Source organism: Somniosus microcephalus, chromosome 9, assembly GCF_052327205.1.
Source record: "Somniosus microcephalus isolate GS21.2 chromosome 9, FLI_Smic_1.0, whole genome shotgun sequence".
NCBI classification, from domain to species: domain Eukaryota; kingdom Metazoa; phylum Chordata; class Chondrichthyes; order Squaliformes; family Somniosidae; genus Somniosus; species Somniosus microcephalus.
In genome coordinates this window covers 190032879-190045114 of record NC_140995.1, presented here as the reverse complement: position 1 = coordinate 190045114, position 12236 = coordinate 190032879, and the positions used below count along the sequence as shown (strand labels likewise).

The following is a 12236-nucleotide window of genomic DNA, read 5'->3' as shown; positions in this document are numbered from 1 at the left end:
ATTTTGGCCTTCACCAGCTGGGCAGTAATCCAGTGGCACGTGTCATCCACCAATTGTAAAACCTGCCCAATCTTCATTCTATTGAAATGGTGTCTCGGCCAACATTCATTCCTCAACCAGCATCGCAAAAACGGAAGCTGGAATTTTAACCTAAAAAAATGGGTGGCTTTGGAGCGTGGGGGCAGTTAAAATGGGATTCCCGACCTGATCCCGCCCACTTCCAGCTTTAATGGCGGCAGGACTGGAGGGCGGGCAACCAACCCGCTCCCAGGGGGGCAGAACACCAATTTTAATATTATAATGAGGCTGGAAGCCTCTTCTTTAACCTCCATTTTGTGGTTCACTGCATGTAGATGGGTTTCACACAATTTGTGAAACCCGGCAGTTAAAGCAAGGTGGGGACTGCTGGACCCAGGAGGTAAGTGGCTTTATACCTACCTCCTGGATCCAGGGTCCCTGCCTAACCCACCCCCCATGATCGGAGACCCCCTCACGAGGCCTCCGATCGCCTTTCCAGGTGTCCCCCGAGGCCTCCCCCCCCCCCCCCCAATCCCACCGATGATGCTGAGGCCGGCCACAATCTTCCGGTGGTCGGCCCCGATCCTCTCTTTCCCCCTACGAACCCCGGCCGCAACCCCACCCCCTGCTGATCCCCGGCCACCCCTCCCCCGCCCCTGCCGACCACTGATCCCCGGCCGACCCCCTGACTGAGCTCCCACCCCCGATTCACGACCGACCGCCCCCCCCATCTGTCCCTGGACCCAACCCTCCCCCCCCTCTCTGCAGCTGCAGGCTCACCTGCCCGCCTGCAGCCAGCTAGCCTCTCAATCTGGCTGGTGTGGGTGGGAAACCGAAGCCTCGCATGCAAATCAGGCCCTGCTGTTTAAAGTCGGCAGGGCCCGTGGGAAACCCGGTCTCCCGGGTTTTCCCGCCCGCTTCGGAGGCCCCCAACCCGCCTACCTCCACAAAATCCCGACCAGATTAACTGTGCATTCACCTCATTGCTGTCTGTGAGACCTTACTGTGTGCAAATTGGCTGCTGCATTTGCCTACAAAAACATAAGTGACTACAATTCAGAAGTAATTCACTGGCTGCAAAGTGCTTTGAGACGTCCTGAAAATTTGAGAGGTGCTATATAAATGCAGTTTTCTTCTTAAGTACTTCAAACCCTCTTCTGTCCAACATTTTAAGTCAACGGTAATAGCTGTCAAATGTGTGCTGTTGATATTAGAGTAAACACTAGGTATAATGTTTACAAAACACATGGAGCAGATCTTTGTTTACAGTATGCTCTGAAGAAAATGGAGAATGCTAATCTTTCTTGTGTTGTCTTTGGACCCAGTACAAGAAAACTGGTCCAGTCCTCTTAGGAGCACATTTGTACCAGATCGGCACTAGTTTCTTATAGCTGGCACAATATTTGGCTGACTTTCACACCAGCTGGCTGTGACTTATTCTCATACTGATTCTGTTTGACGCTATCTAACATAATGAACACTTTCTGCTTCATTTCTACTTAATTAATAATAAGGCTGGATAACTTCCAGATCTGTATTGCGATGGCTCGAGGATATTTCCAAGATGTTAGAAATTAGAAAATTGTTTATATAAACATCAATCTGAGTTTGAGAATTCACGATTAACATCTTTTCCTGTCCATTTACTTGAGTCGATATTTTTCATCTGATGTCTGATATTGGAGTAAGAATTCTTCTGGTCATTATGTCTAGTGATATCATAAAAGATATTCTTTATACTCATTTTTATGATTTTGCTGTAAATACTGAACAGATGAAGTCTATGCAAACACATTTTACAGTGTCACTTTCACTTGGTGACCAGAGGAATTCATAACCTATTATTTGATTATATGCCAAGTATTTGATTCTCCGTTCAGTCTTTGACTTTTGTGTTTACTTGTCACTTAGTTAAAATGTCACTGTACCTTCATTGGTGCAGTATGTGAAAGCATTTCCAGGTTAACATTTGTTAAATGCTGAAAGGAAGGATATACTTGCCATAGAGGGCGTGCAACGAAGGTTCATCAGACTGGTTCCTGGGATGGGGAGATTGTCCTATGAGGAGATTGAGTAGACTTGGCCTATATTCTCTAGAGTTTAGAAGAATGAGAAGTGATCTCATTGAAACATACAAAATTCTTACAGGGCTTGACAGGGTAGATGCAAGGAGGATGTTTCCCCTGGCTGGGGAGTCTAGAACCAGGGGTCACAGACTCAGAATAATGGGTCGGCCATTTAGGACTGAGATGAGGAGAAATTTCTTCACTCAGAGGGTGGTGAATCTTGGGTATTCTCTACCCCAGAGGGCTGTGGAGGCTCAGTCGTTGAGTATATTCAAGACAGAGATCGATAGATTTTTGAATATTAAGGGAATCAAGGGATATGGGGACAGTGCAAGAAAGTGGAGATGAGGTAGAAGATCAGCCATGATCTTACTGAATGGCGGAGCAGGCTCAAAGGGCCAAATGGCCTACTCCTGCTCCTATTTCTTATGTTCTTATGAAAGATTTCTCGTGAAGCTTTCTATGAAATGAGATGACTCAGTGGTGGTAAATAGGATGAACACAGAGAAAGATAAATTACATAACATTCTGCCTGACAGTACGCAACCTCATTGATCCTGAGCTGAGCTTCAGATCTTGGGTCTAGTTCATCATAAAGACTACCTTCAGAACATCACCTGCTTACATCCCTACCTCACCCTGCAATGCTTTCCCTGTTAGCCTCCCAAGCTCTAGCTCATAGAAACTTCAATTCATTCAAAGTCTGCCACTTGTATCTGTCCCGCACTAAGTTCCACACTTCTGTCACCCTGTGCTCTTCAACCTCCATCCACTTCCTGTCTTCATCCCATCAGCTTTAAAATCCTTGTCCTTGTTTTCAAATGCCTTCAGGGTCTCGCTCTTGTTAGCTTCTCCAATCTCCATCTTCTCCAGCATGCACCATCCATTCTTCTGACTCTGGACAAGTGTGTATTCCCCATCCTTATGCCTCACCATCAATGGCAGAGCCTTCAGCCAACTCAGAGTTGTTGAGCTGGAGTCCGAGCTAGAGACACTCCGACACATAAGGGAGGAGGAGGAATTACTGGATAATTTACTCTAGAGTACAGTTACACATTAGAGGAAAGCACAGGTGCAGGAAGGGGAGAGTGTGACTGTCAGTCAGCCAGGTAAGGGGAACATAGGAGAGGTAGTGAAGGAGATCCAGCAGACACTGATCCTGTCAAACAGGTACAAAGTACTCGATACCTGTGAGGATAAGGAGAAAAACTGAGAAGGACAGCCAGAATGCCGACCAAGGTACCATGGAGCAGGAGGCTGTCCAAGGGGAGGAGGTGCTGAGTAGAAAGGTTGTAGTTATAGGGAATTCTATAATTAGGGGGATAGATAGTATTCTTTTCAGTCCTGAAGGGTGTGTTGGCTACCAGGGTGACAAGGTAATGGACATCTCAAAACAGTTGGAAACGAATCTGGAAAGGGAGGGGGATGATCCATTTGTTGTGGTTCATGTCGGAACCAACGGCATAGGAAAGACTATAGAAGAGGTCCTGCTAAGGGAGTATCAGGAGTTAGGGGCTAAATTGAAAAGCAGGACTCTCGGGTAATAATCTCAGAATTACTACTCGAGCCATGTGCAAATTGTCATAGGGACAAACAGATTAGCAAAGTCAACACGTGGCTCAAGGAGTGGTGTGGGAAGGTGCATTTCCATTTCATGGGACACTGGCACCAGTACTGGGACAGGAAGGAACTGTACTGTTGGGATGAGTTGCACCTGAACTGGGCTGGGACCAAGTTCCCAGCGGAACAGTTAATAGGGCTGTAAATAAGACTTTAAACTAATAACACGGGGAGGGTGGTGGGAAGAGGAAACTGCAAGAAATTACAGAAAGTTAATAATAAAAGAATGAGGAAAAGAGAGTTAAGGATAAACTAAAGGAAGGAATAAGGATAACACGAATGGCCAGAGATCAGATAAAGTCATAGAACATAAAGGTAAAATAACTACTAAAAACAAAGAGAGAGGAATAATAAATAAAAACAATTTAAACTGTTTGTACAGCAATGTATGCAGTATTCAAAACAAAATGAATGAAGTGGAGGCAATAATTTGTACAGAGGATCCAGATACAGTAGGGATGACTGAAATGTGGCTGCATATAGAACTGGATTGGCAACTAAATATTGCAGGATATAACACATTTAGGAAGGGCAGAGAAGGAAGGAGGAGAGGTGGAGTAGCTGTACTAGTTACAGATAACATAATGGCCGTAGAAAAAAGGATGTAACTAGCAGTAAGTTAGATACAGAATCCATATGGATTGAGTTAAAGGAAAAGTAGGGATCCATCACCCTAATAGGGGTATACTATAGACCATCAAATAGTGGAAGGGAATTGGAGAAAGAAATATGTAGGCAAATATACAAGGTCAGGAGCAGGCATAGAATAATAATCATGGGGGATTTCAACTACCCCCAAATAAACTGACAAGAAGAAGTAGCAAAAGGTGATAAGGGAATACGAAGAACTTGAGAGAAGTTTTTTAAAAAACCATCAGGAAGGCAAAGAGAAATTACAAAATCACATTATCGAGGAATATAAAAAGAAATAATAGTGTTCTATGGACACCTAAATAACAAAAGAGAAATTACAGTAGGAATAGGGCCACTAAAGAATGAGCAAGATAAACTCACAGGTAATGACAGAGAAATGGCAGAACTATTGAATAACTAATTCACCTCAGTTTTTGCTAAAGAAGATAACGAAATAGACACTTCACTAGAGGATGAGCTTAAAAAGAATATTAATACAGTTGGGTCAGAAAGGGAGAAAGTAATTGACAAACTAGCAAAACTAAAAGAGGAAAAACCCCAGATGGTATGCACCCACGCATCTCATGGAAACTAGGGAGGATATAGCAGAGGCACTAGTTTATATATATAGAAAAGTTCCATAGACGAGGGGATAGTGCCAGAGGACTGGCAGAGAGCTAATGTTGTTCCTATATACAAAAAGGAAGACAGAACAAAACTTGGGAACTCTAGGCCAGTCAGCTTAACGTCAGTGGTAGGAAAGATACTGGAATCAAAGAAGTAATAGAAGAGCATCTAGAGACAGAAAACATAATAAAAAATTGTCAACATGGATTCTGAAAGACTACGTCATACTTAACTAACCTGATAGAATTCTTTGAAGAGGTAATGGAAAGAGTAGACAAGGGTAATGTAGTAGATGTCATATACTTGGATTTTCAAAAGGCCTTCGATAAGGTACCACACGGTAGACTCATGACAAAGGTTAGGGCATGCAGAGGCAGGGGACAAACAGCTGAATGGACAGTAATATAGCTAAAAAATAGAAAGCAGAAAATAGGGGAAAAGGGTACTTATTCAGATTGGAGGAAGGTAAAAAGTGGTGTTCCACAAGGTTCAGCGCTGGGACCACTGTTATTCATAATTTACATTAATGATTTGGACTTGAGAACAAGTAACTCAATATCAAAATTTGCAAATGATACAAAACTGGGGGGTATAGCTAACACTGAAGAATAATGCAACATGATACAGTAAGACATTAGAAAACTTACAGACTGGGCAGTTAAGCGGAAAATGAATTTAAAAAAGACTTGCATTTATATAGCGCCTTTCACGACCACCGGACGTCTCAAAGCGCTTTACAGCCAATTTAGTACTTTTGAAGTGGAGTCACTGTTGTAAATGCGGCAGCCAATTTGCGCACAGCAAGGTCCCACAAACAGGAATGTGATAATGACCAGATAATCTGTTTATCTGTTATGTTGGTTGAGGGATAAATATTGGCTAGGACACGGGGATAACTCCCCTGCTCTTCTTCGAAATAGTGCCATGGGATCTTTTACATCCACCTGAGAGAGCAGACGGGGCCTCGGTTTAACGTCTCCATCCGAAGGACGGCACCTCCGATAGTGCAGCACTCCCTCAACACTGCACTGGAGTGTCAGCCTAGATTTTTGTGCTCAAGTCCCTGGGGTGGGACTATGAACCCACAACCTACTGACTCAGAGGTGAGTGTGCTACCAACTGAGCTACAGCTAAGATTTAGCATAGATAAATGTGAGTTGATGCACTTTGGTAGGAAAAATAAAAACAGCACCTACATCTTATAAAATAAGAAACCGAATGGGGTAGAAGTGCAAAGGGATCGAGGGATACAGGTGAACAAATCATTAAAAGCAGCATCGCAGGTCAGCAAAGCAATTAAAAATGCTAACAAAGCACTGGGATTTATTTCTAGGGGTATAGAATTCAAAAGTAGTGAAGTTATGTTAAACTTCTATCGGACCCGGGTCAGGCCACATTTAGAGTACTGTGCACAGTTCTGGTCTCCATACTATAAAATGGATGTAGAAGCGCTGGAGAAAGAGCAAAAAGATTTTTTGGGAGAGATTACAGCTATTGGGAAAGATTGAACAGGTAGGGGCTTTTTCCTTTAGGAAAGAGAAGACTTAGAGGTGACCTGATAGAGGTCTTTAAAATTTTGAATAGGTTGGACAGGGTAGATGTGGAGCGAATGTTTCCACTTGTGGGAGAATCCAAAACTAGAGGCATAAATACAAGGTATTTACTAATAAAGCCAACAGGGAAATAAGGAGAAATGTCTTTATTCAAGAGAGTGGTTAGAATGTGGAATCCGCTACCACAGGAGGTGGTTGAGGCAAATAGGAACATAGAAACATAGAAGATAGGAGCAGGAGTAGGCCATTCGGCCCCTCGAGCCTGCTCCGCCATTCAATGCGATCATGGCTGATCATCCAATTTCAGTACCCGGTCCCTGCTTTCTCCCCATACCCCTTGATCCCTTTAGCCTTAAGAAATATATCCAACTCCTTCTTGAATATATTTAATGAATTGACTCCTTCTTGAATATATTTAATGAATTGACTCCTTCTTGAACATATTTAATGAATTGATAGCTTAGATGCTTTCAAAGAGAAAGGGGGATAGAAAGATATGCTGAAAGGCTGAGATGAGGTGGTTAGCTTGGGAGAAGACTCGTGTGGAGCATAAATACCAGCATAGATTAGTTGGGTTGAATGGCCTGTTTCTGTGCTGTATATCCTTTGCAATTCTTTGTAAGTCACCTCTGTATCATTGAATTATTTCCCTAAACTCTTTTATTTTGCTATCTCTCTCCATATATTAAAAAACCTACGTCTTTGATAGCGTCTTTGGCCTTGTCCCCAGCTTCTCTCTCTCGTCCGTCTCAGGTCACCTCTGTGAAGTACCACGAGATGTTTGACTACGTGGAAGCTACTACAAAAATGCAAGTTGTTGCTTCTGTAAAATGATGCCAGCTCCATGTCATGGCAGGTGTTCTTCCTTTAAACTGTACAGTTGCTGGCTTATTTCATCATTGCTTTAATCATTGAATCTGTAACTAATTGAGTGTATGACTTATGAGATTCCAGCTATGGTCAACTTTACTGACAAGTCTCTCCATGGCAATAAATGTAACGACGGTCTTTATTGCTTATTCTTTTAATTGTGGCCTGAAATCAGGCTCTTTGAATATTAACTTGGGAATGCTTAATGCATTTAGATAAATTCCTTTGTGCTACTTTAATAGAGATGTTAGCCTGTTTAAAATAACTGGGAGGATAGGTGTCAGCGTACAGGACCACAGGTTGGAATCTAGGCAGCTGTACTCTTGTGTACATAAAAAGAATTAAACACAAGTTGAATTTAATCTTGGAAGAAGTGCTTAAAAAAAGAAATGATAATATATTTTTTAAAATCTGCTGCTCGAGCCAGATATAGTTAAAGATATTTTCCAATTGCATTTTCAGTGATGATAATTACATAGAATTACATAGAATTAACAGCACAGTTGGGAGCCTAATGGGATTTGCGTACAACCCCTTTCTTTGCATTCACCACCCACATTGTGATACACCTAATTATATGGGAGGTGACTGCCATCATATTACAGTATCGGCTTTTTGGTTTTTGTGCACCACAATTTGAAACTTTGAGTTATGGGTTGGAAATCTGCCTGTGCCAGGGAAATTCAACCCTTCAGCCTCTGAAATATTTCTTCAGTGAATGATGCAGTGGACAGTTCAGAGGCTGATGGGTTGAATTAATATGTCACTAGACAATTACAGTGCGTTTCGTCATGAGATATGGCCATCGTGAAAATGTTAACATAATTTACATGGTGTGAGATGCGTCATTTTTATGTAACAGTACAGACTACTTTATCGGAGCTGCTGTGGCAGTTGGTAGGCTTAGAGTTGCCGCGTGAGAAAATGTAATTGCCTCACTCTCTAGTGCTTCTACAGCGGGCTGGAATTAGCTGAAAAAATAATGGCGTCTGAACGAGGCACGCCATTATTAATGCGCAAATTGGCCTAAACTTGCAGCGAGGTAGAGATACCGTCAATTGTGAATTGCCACAAACTGCTGGCCGATTTGCGCCGCTCTGCCATTGGCCTCGTGAAAAACGCATCTCACCTTCAACCTCCCCGTGATTTTCATGAAGTTGCTGCATTTGCACATTAATTGCCAATTAAACTCGCCACAGAAAGTCAAGTCCAGTAATTAACAGCGTAAGCACCCTTTTAACAACGTGATCATTGTTAATGACTGCCAATCAACCTCTCTGGTGCTGAAAGTGAACAATTTAAACTGTGGAGTTTCATTCCTTCAGATAGTGAATTGTTTTAGGGGTTTTAAAACACGCCAAATTTAAAATTTAAAATGCTTTTTTCTTACTTTTCCTTTCTGTCTCTTTTTTCTCTCGCTCTCTCATTTCAATCTTTCTTTCCCTCTCTTTATTTCTCTTTCTGTACCTGATTTGACATTAAATTCACCCACTCTAATTCATCCTCCTCCTCAGTCCTTCCCTTGTTTCTTTCTCAATCCTTAAATCTCAGTGGTTAAGGAGATACACTGTTGGCTGTTCACCAAGGTCCCAGATGCCCTGTTGCCCTCGCGCTGTTACCAACTCCCACTTCCAGCAACTTTGTGGGCAAAACATTTTTGAGCTGAAGGATACATGAACAAGTCTAACTGACACGGCCTGCCATGAGATGCCCCGCTCCAGCAAATTCTGGGCCATAGATTTCTCCCCTCGAGGGATGTTCGGCCAGCACGCTGGCCATCCGATATTGTCAAATAGCAGAGGAAAGCCCAGCTCTTTATTAAGCTGTATCTTTCAGGTGACCTGACATTAATTATTAGCTCTACACTTTGGAATAAATGCATTAAGACAACACAGCCTGGTGATATTAGCGGGCAAACGTTTAATGTGTTTTTGTGGCACTTCCTCTGTCCACTGTTTTAAAATAAACAATTCAGTGTCTCAGTTAAAATACTGCACAGAGGAAAGCCATGTATTTATATGGCATTAAACATTCATTTAAAAAAAAATTGTTCTTGGGATGTGGGCGTCGCTGGCAAGGCCAGCATTTATTGCCCATCCCTAATTGCCCTTGAGAAGGTGGTGGTGAGCCGCCTTCTTGAACCGCTGCAGTCCTTGTGGTGAAGGTACTTCCCTGGTGCTGTTAGGGAGGGAATTCCAGGATTTTGACCCACGATGAAGGACCGGTGATATATTTCCAAGTCGGGATGGTGTGTGACTTGAGGAGAACTTGGAGGTGATGGCGTTCCCATGTGCCTACTGCCTTTGCCCGTCTAGGTGGTAGAGGTCGCGGGTTTGGGAGGTGCTGTCAAAGAAGCCTTGGCGAGTTGTTGCAGTGTATCTGCTAATATTTCCAACAGTGGTTTCTGGGCTTATTCTGGAGAAATGATTTATTTTGCTTTTTTTGTCTTTCAATGCAGGAAGGGGACACTGGGATGAAGACAGTGTTGTCAGTTCACCAGACCCTTGTTCCGCCAGTGAGTCGGGGGACAGATACCACAATGAGAGGTACCAGAGCAGTCCACATGAGCCGAGTAAAATCGAGACTCTGATAAGAGCAACACAGCAAATGATCAAAGAAGAGGAGAGCAGGCTGCAAATGAGAAAACCTACCTCGGAGCAATTGCAACCTATGAACGGTATAGGCAAGATCCACGCCGCGTGTTTTAATGTGAGCTACCAGCAACAACAGATGACCAGTGTTGTGTGCCGTGCTCCACCGATGACTAACACCTCTCCCTGTGATCACCTCCAACAACGAGATGGGAAGATCATGAGCCCTCACGAGAACGAATACAACGGCAGCCCCGTTTCTCTCTCTAGAATAAGTAGCCCAAGTTCTGACCGAATTTCAAAGACAAGTGTAGCCTTAGGTAAGGACTACCTAGCTTCTGACATGTCTCCTCATCAAACAGGGGGGAACTGCGCATCATCCCCCAACTATTACTCCACCCATCACCGGCAGCACTTTGATAAACATGCATATGCACTGACTGGCTATGCCTTTGAGCACCTGTATGATACTGAAGCCATTAAAAGCTACTCTTTGGGCTGCAATGGCACCCACATTGACGTGACCTCTCACTTCCGAATGCAACAGGACCCAACCCACGCACACAAGGGCACTTCGGTTATAATCACCAATGGAAGCTGATGTTTCATTGTAAGAGACGTTATGGTGAAAGGTGGCAAGCAGAAAGAGCGCAGCAATTTGGATTTAAAGGAAATATTGAAGCTGCACTTGTATTCCCAGTGCCAGCTTGCATATGTAAGCACGGAACTGGGTTTACCAATCCACTATGTTTGAGAGTCGGTCCAGTGTATGCACTACACACTGATACACAGAGTGCACTACAGTGTATTTAAGGTTAACCATTATGGAGCTGGGTGGGGTTGGGAAGCTTTCCTCTCTGCTAGTTGTAGCAAAATCATAAATGTGTTCATTGCCAAGCGGTTTACAATTTCGCTACATGTAGCACACAGAGGAAATCTCCCCCCCCCCCCCGCCCCCCCGTCCCACTCCACCATGGTATAATCCACATTAAGTGACTAGTCAGTTACAACAGAGTTAAATATAAACCAGGGTATAGGGTCTATTTTTGTTTGCATCTCAACACATTTAATTAACAATTTGCATAAAATGTAAAGAAAATGAGAACTCTGGCAGCAAGGTTAAGAACGGGGTGAACAATTTAACCTTCTAAGCTGCATGGATTTAAGTGGAGTAATTCCTGACCCCAAAAAAAGGTATTGGTTATGGTAAACTGGGCATTGCATTTAGCTGAATAGCTCACAGACAATATCACAATGGATAGCTGACTGGTTGTTGACACCTCGGGGGTCACATGAAAAAATGGGTGGGTTGGAGGCTGGGGGGTGGGGGGAAGTTAAAGTTTTAAAAATCGAAATCCCGCCTCCAATCCACCCACTTTCAACTTTTACTCAGGCTGGACGGGGGCGCTTAGCCAACCCGCTGACAGGAGGCGGGTTGGCGTTTTAAATATGATAATGAGGCCTGAAGCTTCTGCTTTAACATGCTTTGCAAATTTAACTGCAGGCGGCCGGGAATCTCGGGCCTCGGGATTACCGGTAGCTGCAGCGAGGTGAGCACAGCCTCGGGGAGCAGTTCTTGTAGGCCGGGAGGAGTAGGAGTGCTTCCTCCCAGCCTCCCCCCACAAGCTCACTCATCAGCAGCCCGCCCCTCCCTGTCAGGGATCGGACCCCCCCCCCCCAGGGAATGGAACATCCTGGGTTCGGGGATCGGACCACCACCACCACCCGCTCCCCCCCCCCCCCGCCCCACCTGCCTTGGACCCAGCACCTACCTGTTGCTGTGATGTCCTTTCTAGCCAGCGTTCCTCACCCGACTGTCAATCAGGCTGGCTACCGGATGGGGAACCCGCCCATGATGTCACACGCACGCTGTGGAGTTAACCACACAGCATGTGGGGAAACCTGGTTTCCCGCGGACCACCAGCTTCCCCCCCCCCCCCCCCCCACACCCCCCCCCCCACTCTGGGTGGATCGGAAACGGAAAAATCCAGCCCCTAGTATCAATAAGTTTTCATACAAGTCACTTACGGCTGAACCACTGAGCTTAGAAGGCTAAATTATGTTGTATCAGCAACATATTGCTTAAAAGGAAAGAGTTAACATGGAAGGGAAAAGATTTATGAAAACTTTCATGTATCAAAGAGCAGCTCCAACCCTGGCATCAAAGCCCATGTCAGCAGTAAAGACTGATTGCCGTTTGGGCTTGATGTTCATACGTAGCCTCCTATCACTTTTCAACTGTACCAAAATGTTTATTT

The 12236-nt window shown here is 44.1% G+C and overlaps 1 protein-coding gene across 1 annotated transcript in view; it reads left to right on the top strand.

The window, feature by feature from the left end:
• Positions 1 to 11919, top strand: part of sim1a (SIM bHLH transcription factor 1a) — a 62555-nt gene extending 50636 nt beyond the window's left edge. The window contains exon 12 of the mRNA XM_085997709.1: positions 9846 to 11919. Coding sequence (XP_085853835.1) covers positions 9846 to 10579 — 734 coding nt within the window. The 3' untranslated portion in view covers positions 10580 to 11919. The remainder of the gene's footprint in view (positions 1 to 9845) is intronic.
• Positions 11920 to 12236: the final 317 nt, after the last annotated feature.